Source organism: Psittacula echo (assembly GCF_963264785.1).
Source record: "Psittacula echo genome assembly, chromosome: 6".
NCBI classification, from domain to species: domain Eukaryota; kingdom Metazoa; phylum Chordata; class Aves; order Psittaciformes; family Psittacidae; genus Psittacula; species Psittacula echo.
The window spans coordinates 3919597-3942651 of NC_137743.1; the positions used below are offsets into that span (position 1 = coordinate 3919597).

General features: G+C 46.6%; 1 protein-coding gene across 1 annotated transcript in view; it reads left to right on the forward strand.

The window, feature by feature from the left end:
* Window positions 1–1096: 1096 nt before the first annotated feature.
* Window positions 1097–23055, forward strand: part of CTBP2 (C-terminal binding protein 2) — a gene marked incomplete at both ends in the record, with an annotated part of 45331 nt that continues 23372 nt past the window's right edge. Inside the window, one exon of the mRNA XM_080621116.1 lies at window positions 1097–2786. Within this exon, the coding sequence (XP_080477242.1) occupies window positions 1097–2786 (1690 nt within the window). The remainder of the gene's footprint in view (window positions 2787–23055) is intronic.

Sequence of the window (23055 nt, forward strand, 5' to 3'; positions counted from 1 at the left end):
TCTGAGTGGTTTCACATCTCACAAACATGAAGTTTCTCCAAAGAAAGCCGGAGATAATGAACTAAAGTCTACAGTTCCTTTTTGCTTTGTAAGACCAAGCTTCAGATCCCTTGATCCTCCCCTCCTCTTCTGTGACCTCTGCTAGGGTCTTAAAATTATACATTCCAGATTACACCTCCACAATTTGCAGTCCTGGGATGATGAAAGGATTTATGTATTATGATACTTCTGTAAAGAATCCTTCCGGAGCGCAGTCAGTATGGCTAATTTGAAACTACAACAAAAAAGAAGTCATTTCCGAAGCAAATTCCAATGTAAAAGCATTAAAGAGACCCCTAACTAACTTCTGATCATTCTTGTGTTCTTGAGTGCCTTGCACCGGCCTCTTTTTAGGCCTGCCTGCTTGCTCCCGTTCAATTTGTCCTTAGCCGTGTGCAGTGGATTAGCATTTCATCAGGGTGGATTAAGATTGAGCTGACACTGAAGCTTTCCTTTTTATTTTTACATGTGTGGGGACGAGCAGATACAAGGACATTTCCTTATCCCACTGACAATTCCTGGTGGGCGCTGGCGCAGCTGGGAGCCCCGAGCCCATGAGGACAGCGCCAACCGAAACGTTAACAAAACAACATGTAAAATGATAACAAAAGGAGCCATTCCCCAGGGGAGAAATTGCATTGAGGTTGCTGGCCGGGAGATTTCATCAGGCTAAAATGATGTCACATGGAGCAAGGGCTTTAGCAGTTTTATTTAGCTCCTAATCCGCGCACACTGCTCGGCCAGTTGTCCATGTGCGTGCCGTCCCCAGCGGCACAGGATAAAGCATCTGGGCTGAGCGCGGCCACCCTCTTCATCAGCCACACTGCACGGGAAGGGTCTGTGCCTCCTCCGACCTGGAGCGAGGGCTTTGCCTGCTAAGGTTTCCAAGGATAAATAATTCAGGCAACGCTTTGAAAGGCAAAACTGCCGGTGGGTGGCTCGTGAAGTCCCGGGAGAGCTCGGGCAAAGCACAGTCCGCTTTTGATGCGCGCTGGAGGCGCGCTGAGAAGGAAGGGGGGATCTCTTCATTTCGGGGGGATCCAGCAGCCTCGTGGCGATGCCCATCCCCAACAAGCACCCCAACATCGGCCGCTCGCAGAGCTGGGATGCTGCCGGATGGTACGAAGGCAACTGGGAGAGTGAGAACGCCTTCGAGTACCAACGCCTGCCGGGCCGGAGGAGCTCACTGACCTATGGCAGTGAGGGTGGCTGGTATGAGCCGCCAAGAGCCAACGATATCACCTTGCAGGGCGGCGCGGAGCTGAAGCAAGAGGCGTACCCGTACCAGGAGAACACTTTCCCCCCGGGGCCCCTAAGGAAAGGCTCCGTCCCCGACTTCGCCTACTGCGACCGGCAGGCGGCCATGGCAGGCCGGGGCTCCCTGCCACCCCAGGATTACTACAGCGACCCGTCCCTGGCAGCTAGATCACCCAAGGACCCCCGCTGCTATCGTGACCACATGGTGACCAGGCCATTGGCAAGCTATGGGGCACCCGGCACACGGATGTCCTGGGAGCAGCCGCCGGGGCGCCTGCCTGCCCCACCGGAGGCTGCCCGCCTATACCGGGACCCCAAGCTGGGTCTGGATGGGCAGCGAATGCGTAGCAGAGATGCCTCTCCTGCTTGGTACGGCACGGAGCCCCATGGACCGCGGTACGCAGCAGAACCCCCTGCCTTCCCTGGCAGGCAGGTTTATGGTGATGGGGCGGAGAGGCCACCCGAGCCGGCGGGGAACAGGCAGGCTGCCCCAACATGCCTTGTGGTGGATCCTGCTGGCAGCACTGGCAGCAGCTATGGGCCAGGCAGGGAGAGCACTGGTGCCAAAGGGACCTATGACAGCTATGAGGCAGCAGCAGCGACCCCTTCGCACCCACCCGTGCCTCCCGCTTTTCCTGGGCCAGAAGGGAAGAGGAGCTTCGATCCCGAGTTCGTGGCATTGCTTCGTGCGGAAGGCGTCTCGGAGAGCACCTTTGCTGCCCTGCTGCAGCAGGGCTTCGACTCGCCGAGCCTCCTGGCCATGATGGAGGAGAACGACATCAAGTCGGTGGCTCCCAACCTAGGGCAGGCTCGTGTGCTGTCCCGCATCGCCCACAACTACAAGGCAGAAATGCAGCGTCAGGAGCGCAGGAGCGGGGTGCTGCGCCCCAGGACCCGTTCCAACAGCTTCAGCCACCGCAGTGAGCTGCCGGGGGACTATGGGGTGCCCCTCGGCTCTGGGCCCACCCTTGATGGTCCTGCCACCCTGCAGCACCCACCTCCGCTGCAGCCGCTCTCACCAAGAGCAGGAGAGATGCACCGCCGGCCATCCAGTGCCCCGACACAGCACCTACTGGAGACCTCCACCTATGCTGCCTCAACAGGGGCTCCTCAGGGGCCACACTTCCTCCCTGGTTCTGGATACAATACCCCCCTGCCTTGCAACACGCACCCACGTCCAGCTTCCACCTACTCTGCTCCAGGCAGCATGCCCATGACCACGGGCAACCCGCACGCCAGCCCCAAAACAGCCTATCCCACCACGTACACTGTGCCCATGGAGCTGATGAAGAGGGAGCGGACAGTGGCAGCGTCGCCAGCACCCAGCCCTCATGGAAGCCCACAGCTTCTCCGCCGGCCGGGACCAGCGGGAGACAACAACCTGGCACCCACTGGACCTGCTTTCCCTGCCCAGCTCTCCCCATATCCGAAGCTCAGCAGGCGGACGGGGCCTCCCGTCATCGTCTCCACCATGGCAACGCCTGAACCAAGTAATTTCCAAAGGGTCTTAGCCCATAGAGTAGTTTAGAACTGTGTTGTTGTTGCTTACTTTAACCCCCTCTAAAAGGCAGTTGAATATATTGGGGTTTCATGCCTAAGACACATTCCTATATAGAAAAGGAGGTGAATGGGATTTCTTCACAGGCCCACACTGGCTTTGTGGAGCTAAGGATGCTGTGGTTGAATTCCAAATATTTTGTTTAGCCAATTTGAATTAAAAGCGAGCGGTACCTCAGATAATGCTTCCAGGGTTAATCTTGCCATTGCCATTGTTTGTAGAGAGCAGGAGATTAGATACTGCTCTGGCTGAGCAATTAGGACTACAGGGTTTGCTGCAGATTGACTTTTTACCGCTGTTATCAGGCACAAATGTGTTCCTCCGAGGAAATGGTTAGCATTGTTTTGACTAAATTCATCAGATAGCTAACAGTGTTATTTGAGAATCGACTTACCTTTGGCCATTACCTAAGCCTTTTCTTCTTATTATTAATTTGCTGTTTTATCAGGCATACGAAATAAAAGCCTTGATTTCCTTCTGGAGATGCCTGTAAGTGAAGTGATATTGCTGTTAAAGTAATAGGCCTGTGCTTAAAACTAAAAGCCTGTCATTAAGCACTGGAATAATAAAAATGAGTGGTGGCTCCTACTCTTCCCTTCCTCTTCTAGAAGAGCTCAGGCACTTGGCTGCTCAGATGTAAAGCTGGATAAGCTGAGCAGGCTGTGCTCCTCCACTTTGGCTATGCCCATTGATGATAACTCGGACCCTGGCAGAAACTAACCCCCGGAAACACTGCTAAGTATAAGGAAATGTGGCAAATCCATTCATTTGTGGCTTGACTTGTTTGGAAAAACGTGGAAAGAAACCCCTTGAAATGCTTTTCCTGGTAGTGACTCTGTGAGCAGGGAATTTTCTCCCTGTGCAGTTCAGCTTAACTCCCATGCATGCACATCCCGAACAATGTGCCATACCAGCGCACACGCACAAAGCTTTAATAAAAGGATACCATTTATAGGCATAGAGACAGTGCCAAACTGGTGATGCCATTCCAGAGGAATCTAAATAAAGCATGATTTTGTGAGTGGAAATGATAAAGTTGTCAAAATGCAGACGCCTTTCCGTGGCTCAGCATGATCACACAGCTAGGAAGTAGATGCCGTCTCTTTCATGCTTATGTGTGTCCTTTATGTAGCTGGTGTAATGTATTGATTTCTTAAAACTGCTTAAATATTAGGCAACACATTCTGTGTTGACATGGATTAGATGCAAAATTAGTACATCCAGGCAGTGTTTTCAAATAAGCAATTTCCCGAAGCCTGGAAAAAATGAACTGGCATAATTTGGGGAAGAGAAATACGTCCATTTGTTCACAGTATGTCTGATAGAGCCAGTCAGGACCCATGAGTGAAAGCCCTGGGGTGAGGGATCATGTTCTGGGATCAGTCTCTTCCACCGTGAAAAACAGACCCCTCTTTCTGTATGTCTCCCCTATAAACTGCAGACCCTATTGTCTAAACACCCAGATATTACCCCTTCCCTTTAAAAGAATCACCAGCGCTCAACAAGAGGAAGCCAGCAGCGTTTCCGTGCTGTTGAGCTCTTTCTTGCTCCTCAACCCTCTCCTTTCTTTTCTTGCCTACGACCAACTCATTTGCATGAGGATGACATTTGTTGCTCCAGTAATTTCATCTGATAATGGCCAGCTTGCAAAGCGGATCTGAAAACATATTCCTTAATTATGTGTTGCTAAGCAACGGGAGGGTTTGGCCATAATCACAGAAAGATTATCTTCTCATTGAAGTCCCTGAAAGGTTTAGCTGAAGTAGGACCTGTAAAATTGTCTCCATTTTTATTTATTTCCCCTTTTTTTGTTTTCCAAATTGCCTGAGAGGTTTTCTTCCTGTTAAACTGTAGTTTAGAAGTAGAAGCCAAGGTGTAAGACACAAGGCAGATGGAAGGATATGTATTGAAAACGGAAGGTGTGGCAGCTTTTAGATGTTCAAGCTGTGTTGAGGAATTGCTCTTTAAGGAGCACCATTGGTAAGGAGTGTTCACGCTCACAGGGAAGGTGATAAGGGGATATTACAAATATGCTAAGATGTTTTTAAAACATTGAGCAGGTGACAGAAACTTGACTAAATCCTGGAAAACAGTATTTGCTGTGAGGAAGAGGCAGGATGCGTTATTAGGAGCGACGAGCCTTCTGTTGGCTGTAGCTTTGGCTATGGCTACTTGAGTCAAAGTAAGTTCAGTATTAAACTCAGTCTCTAAATGGCTGCAGATATTTTCTGTCGGTCTAGGTTAATGTCTTGCCGTCAGCAGAGGGTGATAAAACGGATATTACAGGCCAGTGATGTTCTGAAGCTTGTTACATGGATAGGGGTAGGAAATAAATCATTTTGGTTACTTTGAAAGTCTTGTTGGATGGTGTATTGCAGTCTTTCTACAGGGAGTTGTTTCTGATTTGTGATTTTGTGCTGAGCTTTGATGCTTCTTGTGGATTCTGCACTGCTGCTCTTTACTTTGGAGTCTGGGGAGAGGACTCTCAGGAGGAAGGTGTCTCCTCCTGCCTGGTATTCCTGATGCTAGATACACAGGAATGTGCCACATGTTGTGGGCCTCTCACTTCGGTATGGTTCGAGAAGGGAAAATCAGCAACGAGATTTATTGCTGCAACTTCTTTTCTTTCCATAAAATAAGGATAAAGAATGAATTGGATAAATTGTCTTTCCTGGGAATCACAGAGTTGTATGAAGAGAAGGTGGTGAATGAGCACCCTAACCCCATTGCTGTGATGGCAGAGTGAGTGGGGTATAGTAGCCAAGAGTGACGTCTCCACAGCCAAGCCAGCTTCCCATCCTGGGAACTCTGCCACAGCTCTGGCAAAGCTGCCTGTCCCTGCATCATCAAGACCTTGCCCGTGAAGCTGTCAGGAAGGGCTTCCTAAGGAGAAAAGTCCTCAGAGCTGGCTGCTCCTGCAGCCTTGCCTTTCGTAGCATCACAGGTAGTGAATGCACTGAGTCATAGTAGTGGCAAGCAGGCAAGAACCCCTGTGAATTCTGCGTGACAAAACCATGTCAGCTGCTGCCAGAGCGGGTTTGTGGCCAGCCTCGTGCTGCAGTGGGAGGTAATGCAGGGAAATAAATAGTGCGGGTCAGCAAAGCCGGTGAGGGCAAACTGCATCTAATGGTCACTGAGCAGATTACAGGAACTCCACCTCCAAAACAAAATGTTGCATCTTCAAATTATATTTGCTAGTATTTAATCAGATTACTTGATTTATATGTTTTTAATCCAGTGTTTCGATCTTAAAGCAGTTGGCTGATTAGAAGCCTTATGTATTCATAGCTAGCCTAGACTTATCCCAAACAGGGGGTTTGACAGGTCTTTTGTTTCCAATGATGGACTTTAGGAACTCCAGTGAGGAGTGGTGGTTCGTTGCAATATATATGTCTTGTATGGCTTTTCAAACTGTAGTTTACTTATGAAGGTATCAAAGCAAATGATCACAAAAGGGGAGATGCTTCCCACTGGGGATGAGGAACAGGGCTGTCCAGTACAGTTGGATAGGTGTCATAAGGAAGGAGGAGACTAATTACTTCATTGTAAGGTTTGGTTAAAAGCCCAACCTTTTCCTGACCAGGGAAAGCCAGGCTGAAGGTAGCTGCCTTCCTTGGACAAGTAGTTCTCACCAGTGTGAAGGAGACTCATCCTCTCTTTTGTGAGCTTAGAGCCCAGCTAGAAATGCCTCTCACTGTGATTAGCTCAGCTCTGCTTATGCTGTTTAACACTTGATTGTGATTCTGTTTATAGCTATTTTCCACCCGGTGACTGATAACAATTGTGTTAACTGCACATCAGTTGCAGGCTGAGGCTCTTCATGTGGGCAATCCCCAAGGAGTAGAGAGTGTAGTAAGAGCAAGAGCTTTGATGGTTGTTCAAGGATAGTTAAAAGAGCCCATCAAGGTTGGTTAAAATTGCAGCATATGCCCATTATTCTACGAGTACTGCATTGAAACTGTCATTACTTTCTATGGGCAGAGAGAGTTTAGCGGTGATATTTCAAACACAGTATAAATTTCATGAGCGTTTGTTGAGGCTGGTTTATTCTTTGCCCAATGTACCATGTAGCAGACAGTTCAGAAATCAACTTCAGGATTTCTTCACTATGTTTTCTGTCCCAACTGCAGCATGTAATCACAATGTATATACATGTAAGGCAGCTCAATTAACAATCCAGAATGAAACAGCACCAAAGGAGGCTCTGTGTACTGAATAAATCTGATCTAATTTGCACATTGACCTGACAGACCATAGCAAGTCCTGGGAGCAATTCCCAGCTCCAGGTAAAGTAAGTCTTCCCTGCGTGCACTGGCAAAACCCCAGATTAAGGATTTTCAGTGGGATTGCAACTTCCATACAAAAATACTTGATTGGAAATAAGCTAATGTGTCTTTATATTGTCTGCTGTCCTGATGGTCACAGTATTGTCTGCAAGATGTAGATTAGTATCCAAAATAATAAGGGTGCTAGCTGGAAATACAGGGAAATTGGGAAAGCATTTGGAAGGCTCACAAGGACTCACCAACCTCAGTGAAGCAGATTAATTTATGGATGTGTATCCTGCGTGGATCTTAGAGCTGAAGTAATCAGAACTACTTGCATTAGTAGAGTAAATGGATGAGAAACAGAGCACGAGAGAGAGATGCTGAAAACCACCTCAATAAAATATCGACTATCTTGGCCAATATGCCCACAGCATTCATTGGCTGCAGAGAATAAGCTTTTAAAATACCTTTTTAAAGGTTGAAATACGCCTTTTATAATGGCTTTATCAAAAGCAATATAAAGTGTCAAACTCATTCCAGTTGCAATTCATTGACTTTAGTGCCGTGGCAATAAAATTTAATTTGGCCTGTCGGAGAAGAACAAGTTGTCAGAGGCACAAGTGTTGTCATCTTCAATTTACACTTCCCTTTTACCCTGTGCCTGTAGTTCTCTATCATTGTTAGGACTTTCATATATCCTGATCATTCTCTGACTATATTTGCTAACGGGTTTTTTTAGCTTTCTCATAAGTAGTTTCCATAGCTACAAACTTGGTGTTCGCAGAGGGGGGAAAAGGAATTCAGGGTTTCTGATCATTGTTGTATTAAGCATTTTTTATGTTCCTCCTCCTTGTCTTTCTCATAGCATTACACTCCCGAGCAGTTTAATGGAAACTCTGCACAACTGAATTGTCTGTTATTTCTAGGTAGGTGCTGAGCTGAATCCTTAAAAAGCACAAGACCAACATCATTAAGCCACCGATGTAGAATAAGTGTTGCAGATGTAGGATGTATGTTAGTGAGGTTTATATATAGCAACTGGCAGGCGAGCTTTTGACTTTTGCACCTAAATAAAACCTGACATTACCAGCATTCCGCTGGCTTTAGGTAGAGAAAACTCAGTTTTAATCTCTTCTGTCTGCTCGTCCCAGTGTTTTGTTAAAGATGAAATGTAACTTCTAGGGATGGGATTTACGTGTGTTATTTTTCCAGTGTTTAGTTGCACCTCTGCAGCAGAGGTCTCAGGAAGAGTTTGGGCAGAGCAGTGTTTGGCAGCGTGGTGGGACCCTCACCCTGTGCACTAGAGCAGATTTGTTTAGCCAAATGGGAGGTTTCTGAGTGCCTGTTCCTGGCCGGTGTGACTGTCACCACTGTATCCATGGTCTTGCCTTCTGCACTCACAATCCAATTAGCTGCTACAGAGCAGATGGAGCGGATTAGTGCCCGGCTCTCCTTCCTCCACCCTCTCCCCCAGTGTAAAGGGTGTCGAGGCCACAATCGGCTTAAACGTGGGTCCCATGGCACAACGTAACACGGCGTGTGTGGGGCCACCCTATGTCCCTTTCCAGGTGGAAGGCTTTCCAGGTCTCAGGTAGTTGGGAAGACCTTCTGCAGGCATAGATTTCATTTTCTATTTGCAAGGAGTGTCTGCAGACCCCACTGCCAGCTGCATGAGCAGGGTGCTCCTCATTTGACCAACCAGTGGTAACACTGGGATCAGTGGTAGAGGCTTGTCATCCATTCCCTCCTATGGTATTCCCTCCTGGGAGCACCCTAGGCCCTGGGGATGGTGCATCTCAACCACCAAACATAGGGTGTCAGAAGGTAACGGGCCTCTTGCCACATCTTGCACATGGAAGCAGAGACAGCCAAGAAGGGGCTGGGAGAAGAGTGAGGGTATAGTGCTCTTCCTGCAGTTCCCAAAAGTGTTAGGGTGTTTTAGTCTCTGTAATTGCAGAGATGCAGGTTGTCACTGTAAGAAGGAAACCAGCAGGGCTCACCTGAACAGTTGGAGCCTGCGGAGACTCTTGGTCAATACTGGTATCAACAGCCAAGAGGGCATTCTCATGGTTGATTTATATATGTAGTTATATATACACATGAAAACAAGGAGAAAAACTCTCAAAAATATAATCAATGTATCTGCCATTACCTGTTTGGATCAGTACTTCTGCAGAGTCTTCAGTGTGTGCCAGTAGTGACTTGTTTTGATTATCAAGCAATTTATTATTTCCTAAGTAGTTTTATTGACTTGACAAGTAAATAAGCAAACGGGACTTTGCTTAGACAGCAAACCCAATGATAAGAAATGACTTGGGACATACTCTCAGTGAAGAAAGGTAGAAAAAGAGGATAAAAACTGATAAAAATTGAAATACTTTGCTGCTGTGGAGGTGGTGTTCATGAGTGGGTTCCCTCCATGACAAGGAACCGCATTGGGAGTCATAGGGTTGTGGGATGCAAGAACCTGATGATGCCTCCTTGACTTCCTCCCTGGTCTTCTTAACCCTAACACGTTTTCTGACGCTTGTTCTAACACTGCAAATCCCTGAGCGGTTTCAAGCTGCCTCCTACACACTCCTTTGCTGCCCCTATAGATTATCAGCCTTTGGTTATGATGGAACAGCCTCTTACTGGACTCTGTCACTCTCAGAGTGAATAAAAACAGGAATGGAAATGTCACACGCAGTCATTTGCTGTGTTCTCTGCCTTCCTCTGAATGCTTTATTATAAAGTTTAAAATGAATATTCAGAAAGCACAGTAGTTCATGCAAGTGCATGCATTTTGCTTTGTCAATAAAAGGAATCCTGATTAGTATTTATTATGAAAGATAAAAGAGCGTATTCAGTGTGGACAGCAGAGAGCTTCTCAGTGTTTAGACCATTCTGTTGGGAAACTGAAGTAATCAGGAAAGCCAAAATGTAGCTCCATTTATCCCACCTTGCCAGCAGTCCCAATTCCTGTTGATCCCCAGCTTTCATGTCTTAGAATTCCTGCTCGTGTTGAGTGGACCTGCATGAGACTGGAAGTTGTTATCTTACAGCTGAAATATTTTGGCTTAAGAATCTTACATTTCCATTTCATTTTTATTTGCAGCTGTTGTGGTTCTGTTTCAGCCACAGTCAGGGCTAAAAGGTCCAGAAACCAGAATTACTATAATAACGCCCATGATTGCAATGTAATTCAATGCCAAGCAACCTGTCATGTTCTGTATTGAAAGATTTCCCCTTATGGTTCATATTTATTCAGCAGGGGAAGGTGTTCTCTGTGTTTGCTGTTATCCTAAAAGCTCTTGAGTAGCAGTGTGGCATCTCCCATGCCGTGCTCTGGCCAGAGATGAGTGCTGGTGTATCATCTCACTGATGTATGATAAGCAAGATACAGAGATATATACTGCTGCCCCATCCGTGGCAGTGTTCAAGGCCAGGTTGGACACAGGGGCTTGGAGCAAGCTGCTCCAGTGGAAGGTGTCCCTGCCCGTGGCAGGGGTTGGAGCTGGAGGAGCTTTAAGGTCCTTTCCAACCCAAACCAGTCTGGGATTCTGTGACATGTCTTGTGGCCTAGCAGCCCCATGTTCTTTTTTACTCTGGTTTTCTGCTTCTGAAGCTTGCACGAAAAAGCCAATTAAATTCATATTTGTAATTTTTCGGGAATATCTTTCTGGACAAGCAGCTTCCAAAACAGAGGAGTTTTGCCTCCATCAGGAAAATAGTAGTTTTGTCATTGATTTCAGTAAAAGAAGGGTTTTACCCTCTCCTGCAAAAGCACCCAGCTCCACATAACTTACTTTTATTACACGTCTTAAAATCAGATCTCCAAACCCAATGGTTACTTTAAGCAAGAGAAGCTGTAAATATCATACGTTAAATGCCTGTGCATTATTAAAAATAATAGTTTGTATTTGTCAAATGGATAATGAGTGGGTTTCTTTCTGGTTCTCAGTATTTTAATGGGTACAGGCAATGTTTGCTACTTATTTGCTTTCAGATTTTACCAAGGAGCTCTGGAGATAATTGTCGAATCTCCAAGTGTGTATCAATATTTCATGAAGTGCTGTTTTCCCTCTGTATGGTCACGAGTTGGGTCATTAGCACTGGGACTGTTATGAACAGGCTGAAGCAAGCCTTATAAACGGATTCCACCAAACACTTGCAAGTTTGCAACTGGAAATATCTGAAGGAGAATTCTAATGGAGGGCTTAGGGGTAAAACAAACACCATGAGCGCAGCTTGGTTTCAGATGTTGCGTGTTAGATCTTGTGTGTGTTTGGAGTCATGCCCGGCACTTGCTACCAATTGGGGTATACTTTACAGAGATAGGATATCCATCCATGTCATGCTTTGGAAAAAAAGAGAGAAAATCCACCTTTGTTACTACCAGCAAATTAAATCCTCTTGAATTATTAAAGCTCAAACTGCTTTTAAACATATTACTGATCAGCATTGATGTTGACTGCTTAGTTTTCTGCTAGTTTTTCATGGTCAGCCTGGTTTTGAGCTGCAGTCCTGACTGTGTGTTAGGAACTATTGTTCTGGTTTGGAGGTTTGCCATTTCAGAGTGGTTTCCTTCTGCATGTGGTGTTGAATGTTTCCATTTTCTTCATTCTCGATGTTTCAGTTTTATGTGAAATCATAATATTCCCATTCTCGTTCTGATCAGGCATCTTACAACATTTTTGCTTTACTCAGCCTTAAACTGTGGTATGTCAGGCTGGGCTGTGCTCTATCAATGAGCTGCTCTGAATAGCTCACTGAGATGCTCCTTAGAAAAGTAATAACTCAGGAAATGGAAATTATCCATAGATATGGACCCACTGTGTTCTGATGTAAAAGAGGTGGTGAGACACTGACACAGGGTGCCCAGAGAAGCTGTGGCTGCCCCATCCCTGGCAGTGCTCAAGGCCAGGCTGGACGGGGCTTGGAGCAAGCTGCTCTAGCGGAAGGTGTCCCTGCCCAGGTTGGAACTGCATGAGCTTTAAAGTCTCTTCCAGCCCAAGCCATTCCATTCCCTTCTATTCCGTGACCTACACACAATCTGGAGTATTAGCATGAAATCTGAAAGTGTTCAGAGAGCTGGAAGGTGGCTGGAAAGACCATACAGGTCTCCTGAAACAGAAAAAGTGCTTCAGAGTTAGAAGTGATTAAAGCAGAAAGGGAAATAAGCAGAGGCTTTTGCATCTCTGAGAATGAAAGAGGAGGGGACTTCTAGCTGGAAGTGGTGAAAAGTCATGGGAGAGTCTCCAGGTGCCATGGAGAAAAGGACCCCAGGCAAGGGGATGGGATGGGACATGCTGCAGCAGCTGGAGGGGGAACATGCTGCTATGGCAGAAGAGCTGGATTTGCAAGGCCTGCAGAGCAGGAGGCAGGGAAGGTGCTCACTTGGCTGCTCCAATGCAAAAGCATGAATAGTGGGCACGGACCAATGGCTCTTCCCTGGAGGTGAAGGAATAGTGTCCTGTGGGAAGGGCAGAGCTGGTTGTTTTACAGGGAGGTTTGAAGTTGCAGAAGATGTCAGATATCATCTTTCTATCTATATTTTGGGATAATTTTAAGATTAGTGACTCTATGGGCTACATAAAGTGATGGAGGTCGCTTGTTAAAGCTAGTGGCAATGTGGATCACGACAGCAGGTTGAGGAGGAGAAAGAGAAATGGCAATCATGCAATATTGACGTGACTAGACTGTCTGGAGATAATGAATTTGCTCATGGCTCAATGATATGAAGTTCCAGACTGCAAAAAGATATTTGTCAGAGGGTACCCCAAGCAGGTGCTTTGCTAAGTAAAAATCACGCTGTAAAGGATTTGCAGCTGTGAGAGGTTTGTAAGAGAAATCCAGAGCAGATGCGCTCTACTGTTTGGTTCTTCTAATGTGGTACATGGTAAAGAGGGAGTTTAGGAAGTTGGTAGTAAATATGACTTGTACCTTAGTTCTGAAACTGAGCTTTTCTGTCTTGGTAGTTGTTTCATGGTAGTAGATGAGCTCAGGCCTGGGAAATACAAAGGGAATTCCCATCCTACCGTGGTTTCTGTCTTTGGTACAGTGGTGGGAATGGCCAAGCAGAGGCTGGAGACAACACGTAGCCACGGTGTTATATCCTTGCTAGGAAAGAGAGGTGCTGAGAAAGCAAACTTGATGATTTAGTACCCATCCATTGCAGCTGGCAGGGGGGCTGAGGCAGGGAGAGGATCAGCAGAGAGGAAGACTGGTCTTTCACAGTCGTGAAGAAGGCAAACGCATCGGCAGAGACATATGGAAAGCAGATCTCACAGAAGGATGGGGAGAAACAACATTGGCTCCTCTGAAGCTCGGGGCTCGAGAGGTTTTGCGCAGAGCAGATTCATGTTACACAACCGGTTTATGGTACGGGAAGTTGCAGAGCACTTAGTGAGAGCCAAAGGAGGTGCTCCACCACTCTCCCAGGGGAACAGTGAGCTGCTCTTGCTCCAGGAAGGAAGAGGCGTCAGATGCCAGTAAGGAAGAATGCTGCTTTAACTCCTGAAAAAGCCTCTCAGGCTCCGGGGCAGCAGCTGGACTCAAGAAGATAAGCAGTTTGCAATGCAATTCCTGTCCTGCTGTGGTGGTTTTGTGGGTTGGTCACAGATCGCCTGTGCCAAGGTGCAAAGAGCGCACGATTCCTCTCCGCGATGTCATGGGGAGAATCTGGCCATATTCTGCATAAGAATAAGGGGACAGTTTCCTGGGGAATCTCCAATTTCCTTTACTCCTACTCTGGGAAGTTATTAAGCACACTGTGTTAAAATGCCTCTTACCTATTTGTTTAATCCTCTCATAAGGCACGTAGCCAAAGCCCCGCGGTACTGAACAAGAAGTACGGGCTAAGAAATGCCGGGCTGCAAGCACTGCTGAGCGTAGGCAGGGCTGGAAGCTGCCCTGCAGAGTCAAAGGGGACAGCTTTCCTTCAGTGCAAAAACATCTGGAGAAGTGGGAGAGGAAAGAAGGAGGTAGGAGAGCAGAAGAAAGGGGAAAATACTGAAATCAGCAACAGTGAGCCAACCAACATACCGCAGTGGGACAGCCAGTGCCCTAAAGGTAGCCAGTTTCTAGGAAAGCATTCCACGCTTGGTAAGGACACTGCTGGTAACAGTCACAAAACATTTGTGCTTTGAATTTTTGGTGCACTCCTCCTCTCAAGTCGGTGTAGTTACGTGCTTTGTTTGTTTGCCTCTAGCCTCTACCCTTCGTCATGTTAGAAATGCTCTGACACCATCCAAATACCGCAGTGCCGTGTCTGGGAAGTGGGTTGTGAACCCTTGGGGTCTGAGCACTGGTTTTCAATCACAGTTTGGCAAAAGAGTGAGTTTAAATTGTGGGGTTTTAGAAGAACCTGATTCCCAGATCCAGGATTTCACTTCACATCGTTTAAGATTTCATTTTCTTGTAAGCAGAGTGTGTAACCTGTGCTTTGCTGCTTTGTATCAAGCCACACGGAGCTCCTGGGTGTCAGCAGCAAGGCAATTTTCCAGGTCTCCTGGGGTGATGACAATACTCCTGTTGTGGAGACATTTGGGGCAGCACACTTCCGTGTCCACTTTGGGATGATGCTTTTTCATCTCCTGAATGGAGTAGGGTTGTGAGGGTGCCTTCTGAGATCTGTTTTTTGGAGCCACGCTCCAAAATCTCAGCCTTGCTGCTGCCATCCATCTCCATCACTTGGAGCCATGCTCCTGAGCCTCCCTAACGTCAGACACCAGTGGTTCATTTCATTCTGGCAGCTGGCTTGAAGCAGAGCACAAACACCCAGTGCTCAGTCACACAGCGTGGCAGCCCATCACAGTGAGCAGCGTGTGCAGCCTTGAGAGGCCACAGCTTCATGTTCAGGTACAGTAAATGCATCTCGTGTACCATTGAAACGGTCCATGACCCATGTTTCTCCTTGGTCAGTCTTGTGCATAGCAGAGGCTATGCTGGTTTGCTGCTGCAGCCAGGAGGTGTTTTCTCTTGCTGCCTTCCTGATCTCCCCAGATGCATGGCACAGCTGGCTCTCCCCTGGGAATGCTGTTTTGGCACTGGCTGTTTGAGTTTCCATACTGGGATGCTCAATCAACTTGGCACAAACAGGTATCAGCTTCTTTCTAATCACAGGCATCAGGTGCTGCTTGGATTGACAGGCCTGCATGCAACCAGCATGGGGGAAAGCTGTAGTTTACCTGTTGTTTTCTTCCCTTTTCTGTACAGTTATCCATCTCTCTGTTCAGGATGTTGGGGTGGAGCAAGCTGCTCTAGTGGAAGGTGTCCCTGCACATAGCAGGTAGTTGAAACTGGATGAGCTGTAAGGTCCCTTCCAACACAAACCATTCCTTGATTCTGTGATGTGCTGACTTGAGAGTTATGCATGGGCTGAGTGTCTCTTCTTAGAGGTTATGCTTTCAGGATGGGATCTGGTCTGCTGTTTAAGAAAGCACAACCTTCCTGGTTGGTGTTTTCTGTTTGCCATGTAGCTTGCTAGTTCTACAGCAGCACACTGGCTCTCCACGAGGACAGCTGGGCAAATCTGGACAGCAAGTGAGCGTCAAGATGATGGTTTCTCAGGCTTCCTTACAGTTGGTCACACAAACATCTCTGTTCTCCCAGGTGCCAGAGCAGGGCAGGGGGCTGAGAACAACACTGCTGCTATATTGATGGGGACTCTAGGATGCTGTTGAATCATAGAATCATCATAGAATCATAGAATGGTTCAGGTTGGAAAGGACCTTAACCTTATCCAGTTCCAACCCCCTGCCACGGGCAGGGACACCTTCCACTAGAGCAGCTTGCTCCAAGCCCCTGTGTCCAACCTGGCCTTGAACACTGCCAGGGATGGGGCAGTCACATTCTCTGGGTTAACTGATGCTCTCACAGACCACGTTGTGTAGCTGCAGCCCATGATGTTAAATGCTTAGCTGTGTTAGGGATTTCTGGGAGATAGAGTGACAGCTTGTCAAAACCAGATAGCAGTTCTATATTTGACATCTTGAGGTCAAAAACTGTCAGTTCCTTGATTTTTTATGGTGTCTTAAATCGCCTGGAGAGTGTTTTGAGCCTTGTCAAAATGAATTAATTAAGGCCAAGTCATATTTACAAGCTTGTACTGCTCTGATTCAGCAGCAAGACCACACTTGATTTGCAGCCTAATACTTACAAGCGATTGTGGAGGATCTGGGGGGCTGATAGAGCCGGTTGCTGTTTCCTCCAGAGCTGCATGTGCTACAGTTATTACTTGCTCTTTGCTTTGGCTGTCTGCAGCATTGTTTTCCTCCCCCTTATAAACGCAGCCAACTTTCTAATTAAGGAAACCACTCTGCAGCCATTGTGGCTGTTCATTTGAGTCCTTTGTCCATACCAAAGTTTCCATCTCCCCAAAAGATTTTTAAGTCATTCTTTACTACAGCTGAAAGAAGATAAGAGCTTTGGCTTAGGGCAGGCTCTTCCTTTAACTTGGTTAAGAAGCAGGCGCGCTGCATTAAGCACCTCTGTGCGCAGCGTATTCACTTTGTAAGAGCCTCGAATGCACCCCTGGCTATGACAAATACAGCTGAGGTTGTTTTCCTATTGGATTCTTCTACGGAGAAAAAAAAGTTATGAGAAATAAATATCACTCTGTGCTGGGCTTTACTGCTTACTGGGCTTTGAGCCTGGAAGGATTTAAAAGTCATCATGCTCCAAGGGAAAGTTGTAGTGAGAAAGAGGAGGTGGAGGCTTGCTCCAGCCAGCTGTTGTGATTTGGGAAAAGCCTTGTCCTGACCAATGGGAAAGAGACCAGGACTGAGACAGGGAGGCAGCCAGCACCAGCACAGCTACACCCAGTGAGATTAAGTCCAAACTAGAAACCCTGCTTGCAGTGGTTTATCATTTCCTTTATATTGTGGCACTAATAAATGCAAACCTTTTTTTATCTGAGTTGTTATCCTCTCTTGTATCTTTTGCTAATAGGCATTGTCCTTAGCTCAGCCTGCACTGATAACTGCAGGAGGAGGATGGAGACATTCGCATGCATGATTGTGCTGTGCAAAAGTACCTGGGTGTGCAAGGAAAGAATATGGGCACTTCCCAATGTCTGTGTGCCAGCTCCTCCTGTCAGCCTTGAGCTGGACGAGGGTCCAGAAGACAATGCCATGTTAATGCATCACAGTTCAGTGCTTTCGATACTTCACAGAGAAGCACAATGACTTTTTTTTTTTCTGGTTTCGTTTCTGAAGTACACAAAATTCAGAACATATGCACCACATCAGGATTCATTGCTCTTGCCAGTCATCCCAGAGGAAACGCTTGGATCAGGCCTGGTCACTCATCCAGTAGGAAGTCTTCATGTCTCCTACTCTACCTTTGCATCCCTAGTAACAGCAGCACCTTCTGCCTTTGTTGTAGGTTAAAATGGACTGCAAAGACCTACCCATTTACATCTGGTCACTGTGGTGGTTCACAGCTCTTTGAGAAAAGCAGCATTTGTTGCAGTACTATTGGAAAGTCCTTGCATTGATAAAACTGGGTGCATGGAAGGATGGTGATGGGAGTGCCTAACATAGGGGAGTATTTGCCCAGAGCCTGCTCATCACCATCAGTCCAGGGTGGACCAGGATGCTGGGCAGCAGCATCCTGGAGCTCAGCTGTGCTGCTGGGGTAGGGCCGTTCCAAGGCCAAGTTGGACGGGGCTTGGAGCAACCTGGTCTAGTGGAAACCCATGGCAGGGGGTGGAACCAGATATCTTTGAGGTCCTTTCCAATCCAGACTGTTCTAGGATCCCATGAGTCTGTGAGAGCACACCCAGCAGATGCGCACGTGGGGTTGGGACTTGTGGGAGCACACCCGCAGCCCTGCCTGGCCAGATGGCTCCATAGAAAGGTAAGCAGCCAAGACGCTGCCCAGTTTGCACCCTTTGCCCAGCATTCCTGCACAATGTGGTTTCACTGTGGAGGGCCACTGTGGCCTGGTGTTCAGCTGGAGTTGGGCTCTCCATCCCGGTAGATCTGCTTTACATCCTAGATAGGGCCCATATGGAAGGGAGCTCTCTACTAGCCAAAATAAAGACACTCAGCAATCTGCCAGAGCCGGTTAAAGCATGTAGTCTGTTATAGGCAGAATGAAATACAGTTTGGAGTAGAGGATACAAAATACATTTGCAAGGCATCTGAGCCTGATGCTGAGACATTCTTTCTTTCAACGTTGTTGTTGCCAAGAGCTTCTCTTGTGCTCAGACCAAAACTATTTTGGGTGGAACATTTGCTCCCTACTTTCTAGCAAGCCTGGTTGCAGGAATGAAGAATGGATTCTTTTCACTGGCCACAGCTGGTTTGAATGATCCCCACACTGAACCCATTGACTCCTCATGTGAATCGCGAGGAAGCAGCAACTGGTTTCTTGTTTATGTGCCCAAGAGGGGCAGAAACAGTGAAGGAGCCTCAAGTCAGCAGAATTCTTCAATCCAGGCACAGGGCAAGGGATCCTGGTGCAGCCTCTGGACCAAAGAGTGGTTCACCAGCTCAGTCCAAAGGAAGGAGGCAGAAGAAGGTGATGTGTTTCTGTTGTGGGTGTCTGTGCAACGTCCCCTTCAATGCTTCCTGCAAGGCCCATGGAGAGCACAGCAGCATGGTTTGTTACAGAAGATCCATCGTGTTCATTCAATGAGAGCTTGAAGAGGAGTCCTTCAAGAATGGTGACCCTTGCATTACATACAAAACAAGTAAGCAAAAAAATCCTGAAACCCATCAATGTCACTTGGCTGGACCTTGAACAAGGCATTGAGAGGGATCAGCACCTTTCTCAAGGTCTGCTTCTTCCAAGGAGCAATGAAATAGCTTGTTTTAGAAAACTCAGGAAACCATTTCCAGACCCTGTGACTGAGCTTTGTCCTTCTTGTAGGTCACCTCTCTGTTGACAGCAACTTCTACCAAGTTTCTGCAGAAGAATCTCTTCTTCCTTCTGAAGGAAGAGCATTTCAGGGAAACAAATGGTCACAGGATATGTCTGCTTGCAGAGAGAGGAGAGGACAAGGAATCTGACCCATTTGTTGGGCTGAGAATGAAGGACAGATTTGGGAAAAGTCTTGCTGAAAGTATTGCCACGAAATGGAAAGGAGGTTGGGGATTATTTATGAACCCACCTCTATATTCTTAAGGAAGTCAGCTGGCCAAATGTTATGGATTCTTTCATAATATTGATTTTTCTTTGTGCTATCAAAGGCATTAATTAGAGGAATAGATTACACTGAGTACTGCACAGTTTACCTCTTGGGTATTTGTGGAATGAACCATGAAAACACAGACATATTTGTATGTGAAACTGCAAAATGCTCATTTAACTGGGTTTCTAGATGAGAACCATGTCTTACTTCACCTGTCTGCCACGTAAGCCTGTACTTCTTGATTAGAGCCAGCGGGGTGGTTTCATGACAGTGGTATCTAATGCGCGAGAGGCTTTGGGGTCCCCTGGGACACAGGCTTTGTGTAGGATCGGTGTTGCTGCAGGAACCTTGTTCTTCAAGATCCCAGCCGGTTTTCTCAGTGCACTTGGTTTATTTGATATTCTATTCTGTGATTCTATGATATGTTGTGTAATCTGTATGATGTAACCAAGTGTATAAACAAGTAGGCAGGGGTTTGGTGTGTCAGCCTCCCTCTTTGTAACAGCTTTCTACTGCAAGGCTGGAAACTTTGTCAACTTTCTGAAACTCCAGTGCAAATCTCTCCCTTTCCCTTTCCCTTTCCTACCTCATTCCCAAGAAAGAAATGAAATCTGATTGATTCATTCTGCCATACCTCACTCCTCAGTGGGTTTGTGGCACAGTTTTAAAGCTAAAATAGTCATTAATTGAGAATAATCATAGGGTACACGACTATAGGTTTTAGGTTGATAAGTGATGGGATTTATGGAACTGATAAAATTGAGAAAACTGGTAGGGGAAAACAGCTTACTGCAGTGATACCATCCAGTGTGATTTACAGCTTTATAACTAGGCAAATCTGAAATATCCTTCACTCCCTTCAGTATACATTATTAGATAAACCTATGGCCTGTGTTACCTACATCAGCACTGATTTTGTTTTCTGTGATAGTGAAGAGACATAAAAATGAAGGCAATTTCACCCATTATAGTTAACGTGGTTTCAAGAGCAGTCACTTTCTCTACAATTTGGATTTTGTCTCTTGATGTGCTGAGGATGTCTGTAGGAAATGCCTCCCACCAGCCATTGGAGTTTCACTGTAGCTATCCTTTGCATGCACAAGAAAATAAGACACCTAAAATATGAAGGTTACTGGCCAAAATACCAGCTCATGAAAAACAGATAGAAAATATGGATCCTTGAAGGAGCACTTTATTTCTATGGCAGGGGGATTGGAACTACATGGACGTTAAGGTCTCTTCCAACCCAAACCATTCTAGGATTTTATGATTTCAGCACCCTGATCTCCCTCCTTCAGCTCATGTTGCAGTGCTGATGGTGCCCCTATGAGAAAAGCCATGCATCAGAGCTGGGAAAGGCAAGGGCAGGGCAGCCCAATGCTTTGGTAAGGTCCTTCATGCTATACATTGTGACCAAATGGAGATGTGGTGAACTTTGGGAGTTGCTGGAGTGCATCCTGGAGCCAGGACAAGCTGGGGTTGCAGTGCTTCAGTCCCTTCTCAAAGCAGTAGGAGGGTAGAAAAGAGGCACCAGGGTGGTGATCAGAGACCTCTGTGGGGCCCTGTGTGATTGGGGAGAGGTTGGTGTTGAACTGCTGTAGCATGGGAATAGCTTGTTGTTCTTGGACTGAGAAGCAAGAATCTGCCAGGGCGTTATCTAGATTAATGAAGATGAAAAGTGCTGTATAAATACATCAGCAGCGTGATCGTGCCGTTATCCCGTTAACCCTTGGGCTACTCTGGCTCGCAAGGAGAAAAGGTTGATTTGTATTTGTAGATGATTTTGCTTGCACTGCCAATGTTCATTTTTGTTGTAGTACGAAACCCAGGGCGTGCGTATTTGCTTTGCTCAAAGAAGTAGCAGATTAGCAAAGATTTTTCTTGATTTAGCTCAAATAGCCCTGGTTTAAGATAAGTTTTTCATCTATCATTATTTGTGAGGGGTAGCAGTACTATTTCAAACACTGATGATAAATTAGGGGAGTTCTAAGCTCTATTATTCAAGGAACTGTGTGATATTTGGACATTGAGCGTGGTTTCCATAAACCAGAAGGCTCTTGCGTGCGGCTGACTGGGCTGAGTGCCCTCCAGCTGGTGTGGGAGAGGTGGAGATGAAGCAGCTACAAGGGTAGGATTTGCAAAACTATGTGAGTTTAACCCAACCATGACTCGAGCCCACCCTGGACACACAGAAAAACCCAGGGAGAAACCCTCAACGGGCTGATCATCACTTGTGCTGACACATTCAGTGTCTCAGGGTGAGTAGAGGCATTTCTGGTACCAAAAAGTTAGTGATGGTGTTCAGTTGGTGTTGCTTGGTCTGCTGTCTTAGTTTAAGATGTGAAATGTGTGGCTGTGGATTATCAGAGCAGAATGTTTCTGGGTTCAGGGATGAGAATAAATGTTAAGTATGTTCTTTCCTGTTCCTAGTACGTATTACTCATCCAGGGCTCAAGAACAGCTGGAAAGCTCTGGAAGGGTTTCTTTCAATCTTCCAAAACCCCTTGAGAAGACCAAGGATGTGAGATGGAGTGTCTGCAGGCACTTCCAGCCCTGTTCATATTCAGAGGTTACTTTCACTGTAGCAAAGGTAACCATGTCTCTAATGTTGTATGTTCCAGGTTTGTTTAGCCTGGAGGAGAGAGGGTCTGGGGAGACCTTAGAGCAGCTCCAGTGCCTGAAGGGGCTGCAGGAAACCTGGAGAGGGGCTTGGGACAAGGGCCTGTAGGGACAGGCCAAGGGGAATGGCTTGAACCTGCCAGAGGGGAGACTGAGATGAGCTCTTAGGCAGAAGTTCTTCCCTGTGAGGGTGCTGAGGCGCTGGCCCAGGGTGCCCAGAGAAGCTGTGGCTGCCCCATCCCTGGCAGTGTTCAAGGCCAGGTTGGACACAGGGGCTTGGATCAAGCTGCTCCAGTGGAAGGTGTCCCTGCCCGTGGCAGGGGTTGGAGCTGGATGGGCTTTAAGGCCCCTTCCAACCCAAACCAGGCTGGGATTCTGTGATTTGAGATCTTGGGTTTGTTTTGGGTTGGGTTGTTCCAGTGCTCTGGGTTGTTCCAGCATCATTCATGTATAGAGGCTGTCAAGGTGGTGATGTATCAAAGGAGGTGCATGGAGGCAGAGAGCCCCCAGACCTGCAGCCCATGTTTTGCAGCAAGGCAGGAATGCCAGCAGCCAGGAAAAGCCTGATAAATGGGGAAAAGAGAGAACATGAAAGTTAATCATTCAAATTTACCTGTTATCTTTATTCAACCAGGAAAACTGAAGCTAGGCAAGGTTTGCAGGGAGAGATAGCATCTTCTATTAGACCAACTTGTATAGTTAGGAAAACACACGTGCTTTGGAGACCATGTGCTTTGCTTCAGATCTTCACAATTGCACATTACATTAAAAACAAAACTCATTTAATTTTCAAAAGGTTTAATGGCTATTTGAAAGAACTGAATTTAAAAGCAACTCACAAAAAACAAATCTCCCGTGGTTTAATTTGATTTGGACATGTGAAGAAAGATTTCATACCCCTGAATTACAATAAGGTTTAATTCTGGGTTGAAGTTTACTGGTAGAAACCCCACAGCTCTATACATGGAGTAGCAGTTTCTACATGCAGCCTCAAGAGCATGTTCTGTGTAAGTCTGTGTAAGTGTATGGACACACTCTTACTTCTTACTTACACCTACATGCCCTTTTGCAATTCCAAGATGCTCTTAGCATACAGTAACTATTAGTAAGCAGTTAGTAAGGTTCTACAGAGCTACAAAGTCAGGAGGTTTTAAAAGAGTGAGTTGGAAATAGAGCGTTCTCTGCCCTCCCTA